The sequence below is a fragment of the Leptinotarsa decemlineata genome, unplaced genomic scaffold (genome assembly GCF_025532065.1).
Source record: "Leptinotarsa decemlineata unplaced genomic scaffold, Ldec_3_MD MMD2_P_RNA_scaffold_7, whole genome shotgun sequence".
NCBI lineage: Eukaryota > Metazoa > Arthropoda > Insecta > Coleoptera > Chrysomelidae > Leptinotarsa > Leptinotarsa decemlineata.
The window spans coordinates 828052-849199 of NW_027412534.1; the positions used below are offsets into that span (position 1 = coordinate 828052).

The window sequence follows — 21148 nt, forward strand, 5'->3', positions numbered from 1 at the left end:
TTTGGCTAAATTTGAGAAATCGGCAAATGTCAAATTTTCGAAAAACTGTAAAAAAACTAAATTTATACTAGAGAGCTAAAAATTGGTATATGGGTAAAAAATGAAAAAACAATTATCTTTTCTCCTTACCGATTTTCGAAATTTCGAGCAATAACTGCTTTTCTGAACATTTTTTGGAAAAAATGTCAAATTTGACAGGGAACAAAAATCACTTGATCGGTCATATGCATGTCATTTGGCATCATTTTCAAAGCACAACCTAATGGAGATATCAAAAGTTGCTTGAAGAGATGAACAAAAAAAAAATTCCATTTGATGCGGACTTTATGTGTGACACTGTATATCATTGATTCTAGTGATTGTCAAGTCTATAGAATTTATAGTTCTATGCTTCTATGAATTTAATCAAAGGGTGAATGTAATTAACAAATTCAATAGACCTACCCAGATGCCGGCCTGTATCGATAAAACAGACTAAGATATCATCTACATTTTATTAAATTTATTCAAAGATTATTTATCAAACAGAATACAGAAAGTAAAAATAAATGTGTCTTATAGCGATTCACTGCCTGTTACCAGGGGTGTACCACAGGGAACTGTCATGGGCCCCATACTATTTTCACTGTATGTCAATAATATTTTTAACATTAAAAATTTCGAAGGGCATCTAACATCTTACGCTGATGATACGGATGTAGCATTCGTAGGTGAAACTTGGAACAAAGTTCATGAAAAAGCAGGAATTGGCATGAAACAAATTCACTCTTGGCTCAGTACCAACTTACTGAGTCTCACTCTAGACAAAACAAAATTCATAACTTTCTCCTCTACAAAAAAGATCAACCAAAACAAACAATACTTCCTATTCACAAATCAACTTGCTCAGAGAATTCTAATTGCTCTTGCCCAGGAATAAATAAAATAGAATCAACTAAGTACTTGGGTATCATGATTGATCAATCACTACGCTGGAACGAACATGTAAAATATACGGTGAAAAGACTTCGAAAGCTTATTTATGAATTTTATCAACTCCGAAATATTCTTAGAAGAGACGTTATGTTGCTGGTTTATAATGCCTTGGCTGAGTCAATCATACGCTATTGTATCACTGTTTGAGGGGGACTATACAAGACTTCTTTACACAACTTAGGTATAATTCAAAACACATTAAATGAAATAATGTTTAGAAAAACTCGAAGACATTCAACCCAGTCCTTATATGAAAAAACTGGCCTATTTATCATAAGGGAAATATATGCCTATGAATGCTTACTGTGGACAATGAGTAAACTCATTATAGTTATTTATGTATCAAGGGAATTAGGAGGGCCTTAATTACCGATGGCAAAGTTTGCGTCCCGAGGGCCTCTGGCCCGAGGGACAACAATTGCCTGAGGTTATTAAGGCTCATTAATTCCCGTGGTACATAGATAATTTTATTTCTGACCGATTTCAATAAAATTTTGTTCATTTTTGAAACGGAAAAATGTACCAATTCATTACCTTCCCGGTATATTTGAATCAGGTACCGTTGATTATAGTAGAGTTTTCTTGTTGCTAGGTTGTTGCTATGTTACTTGTTTATAAACAGAACTTTGTTATCAAGCTGTGTTTGCGGTGAAAACGTGTTTTCTACCCCAAATATAATGGAGGATATTTTGAAAAAAGCTGAACAAGCACAAGAATCACTAATTCCATCGAAAAGTGAAGCCGTATACCAAAAAGAATACAAGATATATCTGGACTGGCTGACACGGAAAAATGTTATGCCAAAAGATGTCACTGAAACTGTATTTCTGGCATATTTTCAAGAACTGGTAAGGTATGTTGTCTACTTTGTCATCAGAAGAGGCAGGTACCTCGACTGTAGTGAACAGAAGCTCCAGCCATACAAAAGAAGAAATTGTTTCCAGTGGCGGAAGTAATTTTCAGGGAACATTTCAAAATTGTACATTTATTATTTGTAATGACGTGAATAAATAAAATATGGTTCAGTTTTCATTTCTATTTATTTTTACTTGTGAAAGGTAGAGGGAATTATAAAATCTATAATGTCCCAAGGGAGTTATGACCCTCTTTATTGATAGCGTAACTATGACGATATAAGCTTATAATATCCCGGTCAGAAATAAATATAATTTATCACACGCAGCCAAGCTATAAATATACCACGTTGCAGATTGACTCACAACCAGAAATTCGTCACTTACATTGGTCCTGAACTATACAATCAGCTACCTATACATATAAAAAATATCAAAAGCCACAAAAAAACTCAAAAAAGAAATGAAACTATTCATTAAAAACCATTATAATCAACTGAAAAATATCTTTGAGAACGACTGAATCAGAAACCTCCATCGGTATATACTCTATCTACATATGTCTCTATTCAAACTGTTTTCTAAAACTAAGTTACATTTTTAGTTAAATAGCATTAGTACACTGGTATATACCTATATCTTTTATGTTAAAATTTAGCAGCCTGAGGGGCGCAATACAAGCTTAGCTTAGGTGACCCCAGACTGCTAGGAATAGAATATTCTACATCTTTTACTCAATATGTATTTATATTAACTTTGTAATAGTATGAAAAATTGTTAATTAGCCGATTGGTATGAATTGTATTCTCTAGGTTGTCCATGGAAACTACAGCTAACAAGGTACTCAAGAGCTTTCCTAAAATTAGACCCTTGCTACAAAAGTGAAAATTATCATTGAATTGAAAATAATTTTGAGCTGGCAAATCTGAAATTTCTTGTTTGGATATTGGATTAATGCGGTTTCTGTCTGAGAGACGCTCAACTAACCCAATTGTTTCTATTGGCGAAAACTACATTCATGTGTTAATTGAGAACCAGGAAGCATAGCAGCAAGATATTTCCTAAGACGTAATATCTCTGCAAAACTTTTGTTCATGAATTAGATACTCACTCGAATATTTCTTGAACCTTCCTGGATATTTGTGATTGAGCTGACCGCCTCAAATCGTTAACCGCCATCCAAAAACGGATATTTTCATGGCTGTATTCTTTCCTCAAGTAATTTGTGAATTCTTGTAGACCTGTTGGATCAGAAACCAATTCTTCCATCGATAAGGCCCATCTTCTCACTCTCTTCTCAGTTGGTACGTCAACTCTGTAAAAACGTCAATCTTAGAAAGTATTTAAAAGAATTTCAAGACATTCGTTACTCTCTGTGAATTATTTCAATAAAAATTATCAATTCCGAATTCATTTCAACTTTGCATTGTAATAATAATTGTTCGTGTAATAATTCTAATCAATGAGGATGAAATCACATTTCAAGTTATATAATATATTATATAAAGTGCATTTCCATTCAAAAACAGCCACCCTGAATTTTGGTGCGATGATTCGCAGGAAAAAATAAAAAAACACGTCAACTATAGTATAAAGGGGGAAACATTTTGACATATTCACGTTTGATCTAACTTTCCCTATCGCACCCCCTGAGCATGTCACCATTTTATATCAAATATATCAATTATTTTGCATTATCAGATGTTCCATGACGAACATATTTCAACAAAGTAGAATACATTATGGTCTGAAGCTCATAGTTTAGAACCTGAAAATTATTTGAGTTGAAAATTTTTTGCCAAAAAAATTATCCTATCAAATTTGTCTATTTCTAGTCATGTGTGTCGAAATAACCAATGAAACCATCATTACACTGATAACTACCCATGGATAGTTTTCACGGGTAGTTATCACTTATGTCATGACATTGCTAAGCAATCAACACAATAAAGTTGTTTGACATTTCAGTAATTCAATTTATTTCGAAAATGTCACTTCCTCGCTTTGGTGTTCAAAATGATGCGGCAATTGACAAAATCATTGAAGAAAATACACCAAAAAATACTGTCAATAGTAAAAAATACACTTGGAAAATATTTATGGAGTTATATCATTATACGAATTGTTCTTTTAATAACTGTGTGTTCAATAAATAATTTTGTTCGAATTGCAAAAAATTTTCTCACCGAATATCCCTCGAACATTGATAAATAACTCATAATTTTATCACAACTTCCTCAAGCAAGTTATTTTAGGTAACATCCCTCCGCCTTCGGCGTCGGGATGTTACCAAATAACGTGCTTTCGAAAACTGTGATAAAATTATTTCGTTAGTTATCAATGTCCTTGGGATATTATAGCTGAAAACGAGCCACCTTGAATGAACTTCTCTACAATCTGTTACCTTCGTTTCAAAGGTGTTTTTATGATAATAATAATAATAATATTTATTTGCATCTAAATAATACATTATACATAATAGTATATGTTACAATGTAATATGATATACAATATGATATAGATAAAAATATATAAGATGAGAATACATTAAAATTTAGTACTTTATCATAGTTCGTGGAAGTGACAGCATCAATAATTATATAACAATTTAATAATAATATAGTTACAAACATATAAATAGATATTGACAAAGAATATATAAAATGAAAGTAGAGTGAAAATTTAACACTTATACAGGGTGTATACAGGGTGAAACTGAATAAGTGTAAAACATTCAAGGAGGTGATTCCTCATCGAAAAAAAGATAGGATCTTTCATATAAAGAAACTTCATTGGAGCATCCCTTGTTAAGATACAGCCCCTTAAAGGGGGTGCATAAAATTTGTATAACAATTTTTTTCACAAGCACAAAAAAAGTTACAAAATTGAAATTAACCTGACGTTTTGTACTACCAAAAAGACACTCAGCCAGAAATTTATTTGGTTTACCCCATGGTTTTGAGGGATGGAAAACGCAACCCCTAAAATTTATTTCCAATGTAACTTTTTGTCTTATTATTTGTTTACCATTTAAAAATTTATTTCCGATAGCCTATTTCATTCTAAACAAAAAATATCTCCTGGGTTTTTTGCCCAAAAAGAAACAGTTCGCAGCAAAAAATTATTTTACGAACAACTACAGAGATACATCGTCATAAATGCGAACTGTATTTATTGTTATTTTGTAATTAGTACCTGCATTGAAAGACTAAAGGGTAATAAACAAAACCAATTTATTATTAACAAAACACACAACATGTAGAAATCATAGTCAATGTTCAATATGTCTACCTTCAGACATTACGCAGGCGTCTAGACGTCAAGCATTGAGCAATGTAATCGCTCAAATATTCCTGGAGTCTCTCTGATTACCCTGCACGCATCGATGATGCGGTTTCTTAAGTCCTCTACATCGCGAACAGGAGTACGATAAACCAAATGCTGTAAATGGCCCCAAATAGAGATATCGAGAGGATTGAGATCCGGGGATCGAGCGGGCCAGTTCTGTGGTTCTCCTCGACCTATCCATTGATTTGCATATGTTTCAGTTAAATGCTGACGTGCTACTTGACTGAAATGGGCGGGAGCCCCATCATGCATAAAAAATATATCCCTTCTGACGCACAAAGGAACTTCCTCCAACAGTACTTGATGCACTTCTCTTAAAAATTGAACGTATGCCTCACCATTCAATCGAGGAGGTAGAAAATGAGGCTCAATTAAATCATCCCCAATAACTCCGAGCCACACGTTAAGAGAAAACTGTTCTTGATGGTTAGTTTCGACAATAGCGTGAGGGTTTTCATCAGTTCATATGTGGTAATTATCTAAATTAATAATCTTGTCCCGAGAACAACTACATTCGTCTGTGAATTCTATCGTCTTCAGAAAGTCATAATTCCTTCTAACCATTTCCAGCATCCAATTGCAAAATTCGAGACGGTTCGGAAAGTCTCGCGGTAACAGTGCCTGTTCTCGTTGCAGATGATAAGGGTATAAGAGGTGTTCCTTTAAAATTCGAACTACCGTCATATGATCAACATTTAGCTGGAAAGCAATCTTTCAAGTACTGGTAGTAGGATGTTCTTCAATCAAATTAAGTACTGCTTCCTCGAATTGTGGTGTTCGTACTTCTCGATGGCGACCACAATCCTGCGTTCTTTTGTCGAATGAACCATTTTCTTGTAATCGTTGATGAAGTCGAGCAAATATTCTATGTGAAGCATGCGACAGACCGTAAACGTAACGCATATCAGCCATTTCCTCATTTGTGTATGCCATTTTAATAACAAGTGAATTATTAAAGTAACAAATTGAGAAAAGAACAACACACAATTAGTATTTATTCAATTTCGAAAATTCACAAACTGACAGCGTCACACCAATTTAATTGTCACTATCGGTAATAGCGACCTACTAGATAGATTAGTATTTTCGCATTTATGACGATGTCTCTCTATAGTTGTTCGTAAAATAATTTTTTGCTGCGAATTGGTTTATTTTGGGCAAAAAATCCAAGAGACATTTTTTGTTTTGAATGAAACAGGCTATCGGAAATAAATTTTTAACTGGTAAACAAATAAGACAAAAAGTTACATTGGAAATAAATTTTAGGGGTTGCGTTTTCCACCCCTCACAACTTTGAGGTGAACCAAATAAATTTCTGGCTGGGTGTCTTTTTGGTAGTACAAAAAGTCAGGTTATTTTCGATATTGTAACTTTTTTAGTGCTTGTGAAAATAATTGTTATACAAATTTTATGTACCCCCTTTAAGGGGCTGTATCTTAACAAGGGATGCTCCAATGAAATTTCTTTATATGAAAGATCCTATCTTTTTTTCGATGAGGAATCACCTCCCTGAATGTTTTACACTTATTTAGTTACACCCTGTATAATGCGTGAAACTAAATGACATCAATGATAATATAATATGCTATGCGAACAAAACGGTACCCAGAAAGTCATAGACTGTCTGTGGTATCAATATCGTGCATTTCCTATTACATAATATCAATGAATGAAGTTTTCTATTATATATACATATATAACCCTTTTTCATTTCATTTCCTATTACAAATTAACTGTTACAATCAATCAACCTATGTATTTCCGATCTTTTTGTGTTCAGTAAGTATTTTTTTAGATTTCTCATAAATTTGTTGAATATTCTTATTGTTTTTATTTCATGCGGCAAAAAATTAAAGAACCTTAGAACCAAATGGATATAACAGCGTTGACCCATAGACTTGGAGGCAAATGGTGTTCTAAAATGATCCGCCTTCCTTCTCGTATCGTAGGTATATTCTAGTTTGAAAAGGTATGATTTGTGTTTGAATATAAAGCAAGTTGCTTTGAAAAAATAATGTTGTCGAATATCACATACCTTGGATTCGAAATATAAAGTTTCTGAAGAGTATCGATTTGGTTTTTTCAGCATAATTTTCAGGAATGTTCTTTGAAGCATTTCCAGATTCTTAATATGTTCTTTCACTGCACTACCCTAGCCAGTTATACCATATGTGATTCTGGATTCAACTAGCGCATGATAAATCATTTTAAGATCGTTCTTAGTGTACTACATAGTTTCAGTTTGTGTATATTCCATCTGAGATGATTGTCTATTGTAATACCTAGATATTTAATCGATTTAGTTTCTTTTACTTCCAAGTGTTCATCGATCTTGAAGGTGTTATATTGTGGTTTGGAATTCTTGTAACATGAGAAGGAGATGAAAAATGTTTTATCAAAATTGATGGTGAGGACTTTGTGGTCAAACCAGTTCTTAATTGCTTTCATGTCTTTTTCTATAATTTCCGTGAGTTTATCCCAATTTTTCGCATGAAAAATTACAGCAGTGTCATCGGCGAAACTGATAACGTCTCCCTTCATATCTAGAGAAAAAATATCATTGATATAAAGAACAAATAGTAGTGGACCAAGGACGGTACCTTGGGGTACACCATATTCAAGAGCTTTTTGTATACTCATTTATAAATGACCTCAAACCATATTCACTCATTATGTTAAGATAATTTTCACTGTGATCATTTATACTTTTTAGATCAATATTGATATCTCCAATAAATAGATCATAATTAAGAGCTATGTTCCAAATACGATGGCAGGGAATTCAAAAACATTTCTAAATCAGTTGAAGGGGGCCTATATATATAGCAGTGAGATGGAATTTAAGCTTTTCATAGAAAAAATTCACTGACAAAACTTTTATCTCTCCTATACAATCTATTTTGAAGCTAAAGTTTATTGTATATTTTATGTTAATAAGAACACCATCATTTTCATTCAAATTCCCTTCATTATAAAGTATGTTGTATCCTTCCATTTCTCGAAGAAGAAGATCTTGTATTTTAAAAGTTTCGGATAAAACAATGATTTCAAATTTGTGATTCTGCGTCACCTGACACGGCCACTTCACAGAAAATGCGATAACATAAAAAAAGTTGACTGACAAGAGATGCCAAAATGTGTTTTCATAGAAATATCAAATCCATCTATTTCATTAAGAAACCAGGACATGTGTATAAAAAACTTTGTATGATAGTTGTGTTAGCAGTAAGTTTTATGAAATTTCACGAACAAAATGAAACTCACAAAATAAAACCTTACTTCCAACACTCATATCATAAATAGCTATTACGATACATTGTCTGCATGTAAATCCAACGCTAAATCAGCCCACGCTAGGATAGCTCTCAGAGAGCAAGAATTTTACCGACTTACTCAATACTTATCATTGTAATATGACCAAAATTACAGAAAACCTTTGTAAATTGTAGCGTATATGTTATTTTGATGTATAAACTGTATTTATGTAAAGTTTTATCTAAATCCGTTCAGTCGTTTAAGCCTGAAAGAGCCACAAATATACATACAAACATACATTTATCCATCCTCTCAAACTTTCACATTTATATTAGTATAGATAGCTCATTGGAAACTTATTTATTAAGCGGGTTTCGACAAAAAGTTATTCTTGATAAAAGTTTGTGCATCCCCTAAAATTGAACATGCACCAATAAAATACAGTAAAACACACTTAATATACGAGGCTCCTTCAAATATTTGATTTTGAGTCAGGAGTAAAGTACTCTCTTATTTTTAAAAATCTCCGGAAATGTTATTTAGAAAAGTTGTTACAAGAAGAAACAATATATTTTGTGAAGAATTCAAGGCATGTTGTTGAACTACGACGTGGAAAGCCTCTACACCAACGTTTCGGTCGAAGAAGCACTCCAAATCATACAGAGAAAGCTATCCGAAGACGGGGACTTGAAAGATAGAACGAACTTACCTATAGAAGAATTTATGGAATTACTAGGATGCCGTGTTCGGAAATGTTATTTCCAACTGAAGGACGAATTCTTTACAGAAGATGAGGGACTGCCAATAGAATCGCCACTTTCACCAATTATAGCCATCATATATATGGTACACAGGAGTTGTACACTCAATGAATGGTAAAAAATTTCCCTTTCATAGAACACTGTCATCCTCACTGGTTATCATCGATGTTTCGCCGTAATACACTTGCTTTAGGGCTCTCCAGTACCAATCTGGAGATATTATACGAAAAAACACACAATTCATTCGTGAATTACGATTTTTTTTACATAAAAATGACATAAGTATAGAAACCTTATTGCGTGACATAAAAATCGTAATTCACGAATGAATTGTTTGTTTTTTCTTATAATGTTATCCAGATTGGTACCAGTGAGGATGACAGTGTTCCATGTAAGTACAATTTCTTACCATTTATTTAGTGTAGAACTCCTGTGAATGATATCTCATTTTATTCCATAATGAATGTTTGGAATACAAATTGAGTAGAGAAAAGTATCTTCTGTATAATTCAGTGTTCACATATAAGTATTTGTTTCGAAAGAATTTCTTTCGAAACAATGTTTATATGAAAGTAGATATTTCGGGAGGACTTTTTTCTTCATCCAGTTTGTGTCTGGAAGTTATTTCTTTGCATGATCTACACATCCATGTAGAGAGTTACTTATTTTTAAATTGATTACTTCCTTCTTTCCTTTGGAAGATTCCCACATTTTTTTGTATCAAGATGGAGTAGTAGAAAACCAAAAATTGTATTTCCCAAACATAGACGAATTGTGTGAACGTCAATGGAATCGGCTATTTATATCAATTTCTTATATTTTTCCAAACATGTTTTTTGACTTTTTCATTAATAACTTTTTCATTTTTGTTTACAAATCTATTCTTTAATATTTGAAAGAAATTCTGCGTATGCCCTACTTTCTGATTCAATACATAGCGCATCCACCAAACTATTTAATTACAAGCTAAAATCCTGCCTAATAGAAAATTGCTTCCATAACCTTAACGAATTCTGTGAGCGTCAATGAAAGCTGCTATTTCTGTCAATTCGTTATTTTGCAAATCTATTCATTGTGCCTTTTTGTATGTTTTGATGAGATTCATCCACTTACCTATACAATGGCTTTCAGTTGAAGTTTTTGAAAAATTTCATCTCGAAGTTGATCACTTAAGGGTACCCAATAATCGGAGTTGTAGTAAAAATGTATCCAGTGCTGTCTCAAAGTATCATTACAGGGATATTTGTGAAAACTCAAAAGGGGTCTCACAATGTTTGATAATTGTTCAAACATTCATATACACATAACTCACGTCTTGGCATTATTGAAACATTCCAAACTACTAATACACTGTATAATATGAAAAGAATACATGATTTGCATGATCAACAATGGAAATGTTCACAAAAAAATTCAATGTTCACAATTCTGAAATTCAAACTTAATATCTTTAACATCAAAATTGCTGTCCTATTTCACTGATACCAACCTTGTTTCTGACTACACCTTTCTTCTTTCTTCACGTGCCAACGCGTTTAAAGTCGACTCAATTTCGCCACCCCACCCCTCTATACTTCAACTTTGTGAGTCGGGTAGAACGTGGTAAACAGAACTTGTAGTATAGTCGAAGTAAACGGTATTGAGCATACTCAAAGTTATCGGCGCTCTCGAAGGTCAAAAAAACCAATACGTAGAAATGAGCCGGCTGCAAACTAGTCCATGTGGACTGTACAATTGGTGGTACGTATTAGATAATTTTTAATAACCGAGTTTCATAATTATGAAACTATGAAATTTAATTTCAGCCAATTGGCTGAAGAGTTATAAAATTAAATTTCAAGTCATGTTACGGTGACGAAAATAATGTGAGGATGTTTATAATCGTCGTGTTGTCAATATTCAGTTCAGAAACTGATCGCGATTTGAGTGTTGAAATTCGATATTGGTTCAGTTATAATAACTTTGAATTTTTGTTATTGTTCAAAATAGGCGTCCTTGGACAAGTACCAATAGTAATGATAAATGTGATAACAATGCAGACTTTTTCCTGTGTAGTGATTCCAATAGCGATAGTGAACAATGTGAAAAGAGATTCCAGTGAATAAAATTCGGATGCATTTGAATATTGAAACACAGAGAGCATATTTCAATGTATATAAGAATCTACATCTCAAGTTTGGTTTTGAGGGAAGCTAACTATTACAAGAAAATTCAGATTTGACCAAAATTCCTTTCTCAACTGTACGTAAAATAGTCAAAAACAAACCTTATCAACACAAGACGCGATGTGATACAGGATTACCAAAACCTTTAGATGTTCATCTAATGAAATCATTGAAAAAAACAATATGCGACTGTTTCAAAAGCAATGAGATTCCTACAAATAAAATCATAAGGAAGAAATTGAATACTTCCTGCCATAACGTAAGCTGATGTGACAAAACTCTTCAGAATTGGATAAAGAAACTGGGATTTAGATTTGAAATAATAAACAAACGTCAATCAGTTATGGAAAGTAGAAGAATAGTAACAAATACTTAGAACAAATAACTATAGACAAGGCAACGGCAAATTTTCTATTTAGATGAAAGTTGATATGCCACTCACGACTCAGTTACGAAAGGGTGGACTGATGGTTCGAGAATGTGTACGTCTAACATGCCTGCAAACAAGGGATCGCGACTAATCATTGTGCATTGCGGAGAAAATAAAGGATGGGTTCCAAATTTTTTGAAATTATGTGGAGAAAAACTTGAGGACTGCAATGTTGACTCATAAAAACATGAAAGCATATATTTTTGAGGACAACGTTTCCTATCATTCGCGACATCTCATCAAAGTACTTGATGAAAATTCGAGGAAAGGAAAGGAAAGGAAATATAAAGTTTTTTGATACACAACAATTTGTATATTGAAGATAACTATACAGAAAACTAACTACTTGAAGTTTTACAGACAAAAACATTTAAAAAATGTATGCTCGTGAGAGTATTGCTGAAAAGTATGGACACACCATACTGAGACTTCCCCCCTATTTTTGTGTTTTCAATCCAATCGAGTTGTTTTGGGGAAAATTGAAAAAAAGCATCAGGGGCAAAAATAATTTTCCAAAATTTGATAAGAAGGTGATAGAACTAGTTAAAGTAGAAGTATCTAATATAAGTGAAGAAGACTGGCAGAAAAGAATTAAAAAAGTAATTTTAGTTGATAAAGACTAGATGGATATTGGACACTTCCATATTAATGGAAATTCAGGCTACATCTAACATGACCACGTAGGCAGCTATAGCTACCTGCGTGACATCCGGCTCCAGGATATAAATACAGATAGAGATTTTATCGAGTGTGAATGATACAAATCAAGAATGAAACAATGTGTGTGTGTTGGGATAGGTTTCCGCTGTCAGTAATTTGATATACTGTGGTCCGGGTTGAACCGCGTCTGTAATTTTCATCGGTTCGACGTTTCGGCTCCTGCTTTGGAGCCATTCTCAAGAATCACTTAGATTTGTACTCACATGACTCGAGGACGAGGTCGTAATCTCCCTTGTCCCCAAGTCTTGTTACTAGTTTTATGTTTTCCACTCTAAGTTCGTACTGTATGAACTTGTAAGACAGGTCGAAAACTCTTCAAAATACTAGTGCAAGTTTATTTGCGCACTTTTTGAGTACGATGACGGACGCCTTGTTATTATTGAGCTGTAAATGTCGCCTGACTGGACGATGTCGAAAAGTAATTTCCGGCATTGCGAATTCAAGTGTAGGAATAGTGGGTGGTGTCTTTCTCAAAAAATCGATTGTGGAGTGTGGCGCAATTGAGTGGGGCGTAATTGAACCATCCAAGATATTATACTCCCGAATAATGCCGTATTGATTTCATTCGATGTAAAGAATCTGTTTTTCATTATTTCTCCGAGAAAATCTATTAGACGAAAAGTCTATCAATCCGCTAGTAAAAAAAGAAATATCAGACTTGCTCACGGTGTGTTTGTCACACCGTAATTCAATGAAACTTTTCCATTCAATGAATTCAATGAAACTTTTTACTCATCCTGCAAAGGTCTTACAATGGGAAACCCACTTAGTCCTATTCTACCAGAGATTTTCATGGATGATTTGGAGAGAAAAATACACAGTAACCCACTAGTGAGAAGTTTCGTGTTTTGGTATAGATATGTGGATGATATCCTGGTATGTTTCACAGAAACGAACAGACTGTTGACTAACTTTTTTAATTTCTTCAATTCTCTCCACCCTTGTATCACATCTACAATGGAGATGGAAAAGGACAACTCTAAAAATTTCTTGGACTCAACAATAACAATAATCAACAACAAACATGATTTTTCAATTTATCGTAAACCGACACATACAGATATTATCATTCATAATTATCCACTCACCCATATCAGCATAAGGAGCAGCTTTCAACAGTATGATCCACAAATTGATAAATGTGCCCTTGTCATAGGCGAATTTCAATAAAGAACTGAACATTATAGAACAAATATCCGTCAACAATGATTACGATTAATTATGATTATGATTAATACATTCTTCATTATCAAAAAAGTTATACAGAAAAGCTTTGAAGGAAGTTTACCCAATTCGAAAAGAAGACGATAAAAGTTACAGAACCCTACTTAGGCCAACCCACTACAAATATTTCAGAGTTTCTGCACAGCAAAAGTGTAAATATTGCTCTCAAAACCAACAACTACTGAGGCATGCGCATTAAGAATAAAAAAGATGAAAGTTCAGCTTCAGGAAAATCGGTAGTGTATAAATTATCATGTACGATGTTTTATATTGGTTAAACTGGAAGAACGTTGAAAGACCGCATAAAGGAACACAAATATATTTTCCAGAATGAAAAAATAAATTCCACATATGCCACTCACTGAATCACAGAGGGACATGAGTTCAACCATGAATACAAGCCCCTCCATTTCCAGAAGAAAGGTTTGAAACTTAACCTGTTGTAGAGTATGGACATGAATAAATTCAAAAACTCTCAATATCCTATGAACGACCAAACTGAATTAGATAATTCGCCCTTATCGAATCTTTTCATTTCTAGGTGAAAATAGTTGAGTATGTTAACGGTACTTTCGAAAAATTGATTTATACAGGATGTCCCAAATAAAACTCCGCGGGAAAATACCTCAAAAATGAGAGAGAATATCCATATTCCGTGAAGGCAGATGATTTTGATGTCAACGGGTCCTCTTATTTGCGAAGAGATCAAGCAATAGGCGTCATCCATTAGGGCTTCGTGACACCAAAATTATCTGCTTCACGAAATATAGATATTCTTTTTCATTTTTCAGATATTTGCCCGCGGAGTTTTATATGGGACACCCTGTATAGTAAACGAATTCATGGCTGACCTTTTTAGATAGATTTATTCATTGGAAATCAGTAATACGTGTAGGTAATAGGTTGACGTATAAAATGGTTGTAATTGAGAAGTAACTTTTAGTTTATGCTATTGTATAGCGAAACACGTATCGCGTTTTTGTAAAACCCTACATAGTGAACATCATACAATAAACTGTATTAATTCGTTTCAATATCGATTTCCATCAATTATCGGCCAGTTCTATTCAATTGAAAATTATTATGTATATGGAGAGCCAATGGAAGATCAAATACACAATGATAATCTCAATAAAAAAGAGGAGGCAATGAACAATGGATCTGGCTTCCTTGAAGGTAAACAAACAAGGTTATGTAATCCAATTGAGAGAAATCAAACCACGCCCACTAATAATAATATAAAACCAGTGTCAAATATCAGCATCATAGTTACTGTGTTCGGAGCAATGGGAACAACTCAAGCATCAGCTCGGGCACCGGGACCGTTACCATATAACCTATGATAATGTATACCGCAGTAGTAGACGAAACGTCAGGCATACAAGCCTGTAAAAAGTGTTTAAAAAATCTGAGAAATGGCTTACACATGATATTCATGCTGTTTATATAATATCACCTCCAGCTTCTGCTTGATTCTTTATTATTGAAAATACGAAAGAGTTTAGGAACCAGTTTCCTGAAGCAGTAAAAAAACTTTGGAACATCATTTGGATGATTACTTGCATAGCGTGAAAAGTGTGAAAGAATTCATCAATTCAATGAGTGATGTTGAAGAAATTCACAGGAAAGCAAATTTTTAAAATGGAAAACTAGACAAAGAGGCGCTGGCATAAAATCTTATAGATCAAAGAGCAGAAGGTTTAAAATACATCAAAATAGAAAAATAATTTTTTATTGGATCGACTTTGAACACGAAATTATAAACCCCACTTCTCTTTAAATGACACGCATATTCTTCTACTTTAATGAATGTGTAAATTTACCAAACTATAAAATTTTTTTTCGATTTCTCCATATTTACCAACAGCACTATTCAATATACAGTGTGTAAAAGCTGAATGGAATAAAATCATTATTTCGGTTACGATACATATCTTAACAAAATCCCCAAACATGTCAAATTTATATTATAATTTGATATACTTTAACGGAAAAATGACACTCCGACCTTTAACCCCCGTCGAATGACACATACAACCCCCAATTTTTCAAATGAGAAGTATAGGCTTGTGATATATCGTTTGAAAGGTCTCTTCATTCTCTATTCAAAAATATTGCTTCCAAGTTTACTGCAACCATTGAGATAAAATGAATGAAAATCACGTGGTTACTGAAATTTAATAAAATACACTCAAAACTCATTGTTGAGGTATTGATAATAAGTAAGTAAGCGAAACTATAGCAATGTTCTTTAGCTCTATTACGGCAGCAACGCAAAGTACGGAAATCGCATTGAGAAAATGCCAAAATTAGATACTTTTTAGGTGCTGAAGTCAAAAATTAGGTGCTTTGTAACTTACAACGCAACTCAATACTCAAAGTTGCGTTGCTAGCGTTATGTGATGTTAGCAACGCAATGAAAATAATAATGAAATAATGAATGTCAAGGAAACACTATTAGGTGCTAATCAAGTGCCTAACGGTGGGGATCGCGAAATTTTCTAATTAATGAACAAAAGCTTCCAATTTCGCTAAACAACAGATCTAAGAATCAGGTCTCTCGAAAACGAGGACGAATGCTCCATCAGGTATTAACTAAGCGTGGTAATAAAGTACTAATTGAGTGCTTGCAAGAAATCAAGATGAAAACGACCGCGAATTAGCGAAAAAAAAATTCTAGATACCTGATTTCAGAAAAAAAATTAACAATATGCAATAAAGTCTTGAGATACTCGTAAACTAATACATAGACTATCAAAATAAAGTGCTACTCAAGTGTTCAGTAGATATTCATAGTAAAACTAGATTCTTTGATACCTATAGGGCTCATGTGCCTGAAAACCACCATGACTGATGTACTGAGTTTTTATAGTACTTTATTTAATGAATAAAGGCAAGAAATTAAAGTGCCAATTAGGTGCTCACTAGATAAATAATAGTAAACCTAGTGGTTTTCCATAATGCCTTTGGGGCATTATGCCTTTGGGGCATTATGCCTTTGGGGCTTATGGACCCGATAACCACCAATAAAAAAATAAGTTTTTTCCGTTAACCAGCTATCGCACTCCTACGAAAGTTAACCCTCAGACATCGAAACTTGTGCGAGCTAAGAACTAACGAGGTCTTACCTTTTAACGTGTGATTCCTAACACGGATTGGACGATAGCAAGTGAAAATTGAGCGTTCAGCCTGGGGCTTGAACCATCGACTCACACATTGGCCGATTGACTGAGTGAACAAAGCATCCACCCGCCCGCCCGGTAGCCGGGCTTGTGCTTCCAAGTTTCGATTTCTGAGGGTTATCGTTCGTAGGGGTGCGATAGCTGGTTGACGGAAAAACATATTTTGAATTTTTTTTTAATGGTGGTTATCGGGTCGATGGTGGTTATCGGGTCCATAAGCCCCATATAATAATAATAATAAATTTATTTATCCTTGAAAGATTATTCACATAAAGTCCCTTATAAACGAAAGTATTGAATAAAATTAGCAACATGTTAAACATTTGCACAAAATGTAACCAAACGAATCAGGAGAACCCATTGATGACTCTAAGGTTGCGCATAGATTTCCTAGTCATTTGGTTACACAAAGGATAGTAGTGAACATTTCGGCTCTATAACTACAGCTTATATAAAAATATGAATAAATATGAATAACATTGTTAATATAAAAATATATATAAATATAAATAGAAATGTAAAAATAAAAATATAAATAAAATAATAAGTGACAAACATATACAACAGACAGAATAATAAAAATACGCAGATGAAATAAATCAAGTAGAGCTAGTAATATTGATATATAACATGGAATACGAGTAAATAATGGAGTGAGTAAATGAAGACAACTAGTTAACAGATAAAATAAGATAAGATGAGAACATTCAATATCAAAATTATACGAGTAACATGAAATATATTGAATAACATGAATTGAATGATATAAATAAAATAATTCATATAGAATAGTTGATTTAGATATGAAGTAAAACTATCTTGATCATAATATATTATGAACCCTTGGGTATGATTATAATTCAAACCTGTGTTGAATGTCCAAGAATATTATTCGATAATATTCAATGCCTACTCAAACTTCCAGTAGTGAGTGCAACGTAAGTCTGTCTGTCACATGTAAGTATAAAATTATGAAATCTAGATTACCTATAAATATCTGATGGGCACCTAATTAGCACTTTATTCTCGTACCCTTACTTATCGAGGAACGTACTGTAAGAACTCAGTCAATCAGTCATAGTGGTTTTCCATAATGCCCCATAGGCATTATGGAATCTAGGTTTACTGTGAATATCTAGTGAGCACTAAATTAGCACTTGTCTATGTATTAGTTTACGAGTATCTCATGACTTTATTGCATATATATTATAGATATATTGTTAAGATTTTTCTCAAATCAGGTATCTCGAATTTTTTTTTCGCTTATTCGCGATCGTTTTCATCGTAATTTCTTGCACGTACCTAATTAGCACTTCATTACCAAGTTTGTTTATACCTGATAGAGCATTCGTCCACGTTTTCGAGAGACCTGATTCTTAGATCTGTCGTTCAGCGAAATTGGAAGCTTTTGTTTATTAATTAGGAAATTTTACGATCCTCACCGTTTAGCACTTAATTAGCACCTAACAGTGTTTCCTTAACATTCATTACTTCATTATTATTTTCATTGCGTTGCTAACATCACATAAAGCTAGCAACGCAACTTTGAGTATTGAGTTGCGGTGTAAGTTACAGAGCACCTAATTTTTGATTTTGGTACCCAAAAAGCACCTGAAAAGTACCTAATTTTGGCATTTTCTGAATGCGATTTCCGTACTTTGCGTTGCTGGCGTAACAGAGCTGTTTTTTTCAGATGGTCTCCTTGCAAAAACTAAATAATTTCCATGGCAACGTTAGTTTAAAACGCCTTGTTCACTTTTTCTGTATGTTACAACATTAGTTGTCAGTATTTTAGTTTAAGTTCAAAGTTCGTTAACAAACCTGACAAATGGTTGGATTAACGGAAATGCAGTCAGTATCATCCAGTTAGAAGACGTTATGTTCAACGCTACTGGTAAACGGAAAATCATCACTTGATGAGACAAGAACACATGCAATACACTCAAAAGGTTAATGTTTGGGCAGGGATTGTCGGAAACCATAATTGGTCCCTTTTTCATTGGGGGCAACTTAAATGGGGATAATTATTTGGCACTACTTCAAAATGTTGTGATTCCAAGTTTAGCAACGTTATATCATGATCCAGGAAACCCTCAAGTTCCAGTGAATACGATATGGTTCCAGCAGGATGGAGCACCACCACATCACCGAGTTAATGTCCGGCAATGTCTCGAAACCGAGTTTGACTTTGTTTCTTCTCCTTATGCTACTTGTAATAGCACATTTAATAATAGACTTCCTATACCTAACCCAACATCAATCAAGGATTCCATTTTTTACTATGGTGGAAAATTATTCAATCAATTACCAGTAGATATAAGGTCTCCAAATTTGACCAACGTTCAATACAAGAAAGCAGTTAGAAATTTGCTAGCTGATAGACCCTAGCTTGCAAGAGTATTTTAATGAATCATTTTGAAACGTGTATTCCATTTTATATTTATTTTTATTGTATTCATATTCATATTCATATTTCTTCATCACCAAAGGTTATACAAACTGTGTTGACTTACAAAATTCATAACATTTATCGGACTAGTCAGAGAAAAAAAAATATACACAATATATGTTCACATAATGAGAGACATAATCGTATAAATCTAAAGAGAGATAGACCAACATAGATCATACAAAACCAAAATAAGAGAGATAGACCTACGTAGACTATATAAAGTTGAAAGTCTAAAAACTCATCTAAACTATAGAATGAGTTATCAATTGAAAATAGATGTAAATTTTACTTGAAAATATTAATGTTTTTATTATTGTCAATAAAGCTCTTTACTTTGTTAAAACATTTGATACCCATATAATTCGGTGAATTTTGGCATATTCCAAGTCTAGAATAAGGCTGGTAAAAATTTTCTCTATTTCTAGTCAAATACGAGTGAACATCACGATTTTTTTTAAACTCTATTTCATTTTCCTTTACAAACATTATTAACTGAGATATATAAAGACAAGGCAGCGTCATTATTTGAATTTGTTTAAATAGAGGTTTGCAGGTTGAACTTGGATGGGCTTTAAATATAGTCCTCAATACCTTCTTTTGTGCACGGAATGCCTCCTTAAACTGACAGGAAGAACCCCAGAAGATCAGTCCATACTGTAGGGCTGACTGAACTAACCCAAAATAAAGTGTTCTTAAAACGTCATGTGAAACAGTTTCTCTTAAGTTTCCTATTATATAACAGGAAGTGCTCATTTTTGAACACAATGTTTGTATGTGTGTATGTTAGTTTCTGATCCAAAATGAGACCCAGAAATTTTATAGTTTTTTTACTCTGAATGGAACTGGCAGAGACTACCAGGTATAGTTCAGAATTGGGTGCAATATTTTTTGGCAGAAAACGCATGTGGTAAGTTTTGGCGACATTCATCGTGAGACCGTTATTTAAGCAGTAGTTACTTATTTCTTTAGAGGTCACATTACTCTTTTTTACAAGTTGTTCAGTATTTTTATTTGACATAAGTACATTTGTGTCATCTGCATAGTCAATCATCTGATTTGACGTAGTGCAGGTATCTTTAATGTCATTTATAAAAATAATGAAAAATAGCGGTCCCAGAATGGATCCTTGGGGTACACATAGATGTATTTCTCTCGCGTTTGATCTCACGCCATCTACCACTGTGATCTGTTCTCTATTCATAAGATATGATGTAGCCCAGTCATGTGCAACCCCCTGACACCAATGCCATCTAGTTTCATGAGCAATAGCTTATGATCAATTGTGTCAAAAGCACGACTGAAGTCATAAAATAAACTAAGAACATGATTTTTATTGTTCACAGCACCGTAAATAAAACCAATGCAATCCAGAATAGCTGTTTTTGTTGATTTATTGTTTCTGAAACCATGTTGAGTATTAGAAAGTAGCTCAAAGTGTTCTAGATAGATTATTAGTCTGGTAGAGTAGGCTGATTCAAAAAGCTTAGCAATTTGGCTTTGCACACATATAGATTGGTAACATTTTAAATCATCTTTTGAGCCTTTATTTTTGAAAACTGGTATGCATTTGGACACTTTCAAATCTGGAAATGCCCCACATGTAAATGATGCATTGATCAAATAGGAGAGTGGTTCAGCAATAACGTCGCCTACTATTTTCATCACTTTACCATTTATTTCATCTAAACCAGCTGCGGGTTTAGATGCAGTTTTTGACAGCATTCTTAAAATTTCATCAGGCGTCGTTGGTGATAAAAAAAGCTTGATTTGGTTTTCTTGATT

At 33.5% G+C, this 21148-nt stretch overlaps 1 protein-coding gene across 2 annotated transcripts in view; it reads right to left on the reverse strand.

The window, feature by feature from the left end:
* The window catches only part of LOC111513515 (regulator of G-protein signaling 7), a 162339-nt gene that overhangs the window by 63347 nt on the left and 77844 nt on the right, over window positions 1-21148 (reverse strand). For both annotated transcript variants that reach the window (XR_012464235.1, XM_074170165.1), the window contains exon 9: window positions 2941-3144. Coding sequence is in view for 1 of the 2 variants with exons in the window: in XM_074170165.1 (XP_074026266.1) it covers window positions 2941-3144 (204 nt within the window). In the remaining variant the exon portion in view is untranslated. The remainder of the gene's footprint in view (window positions 1-2940; window positions 3145-21148) is intronic.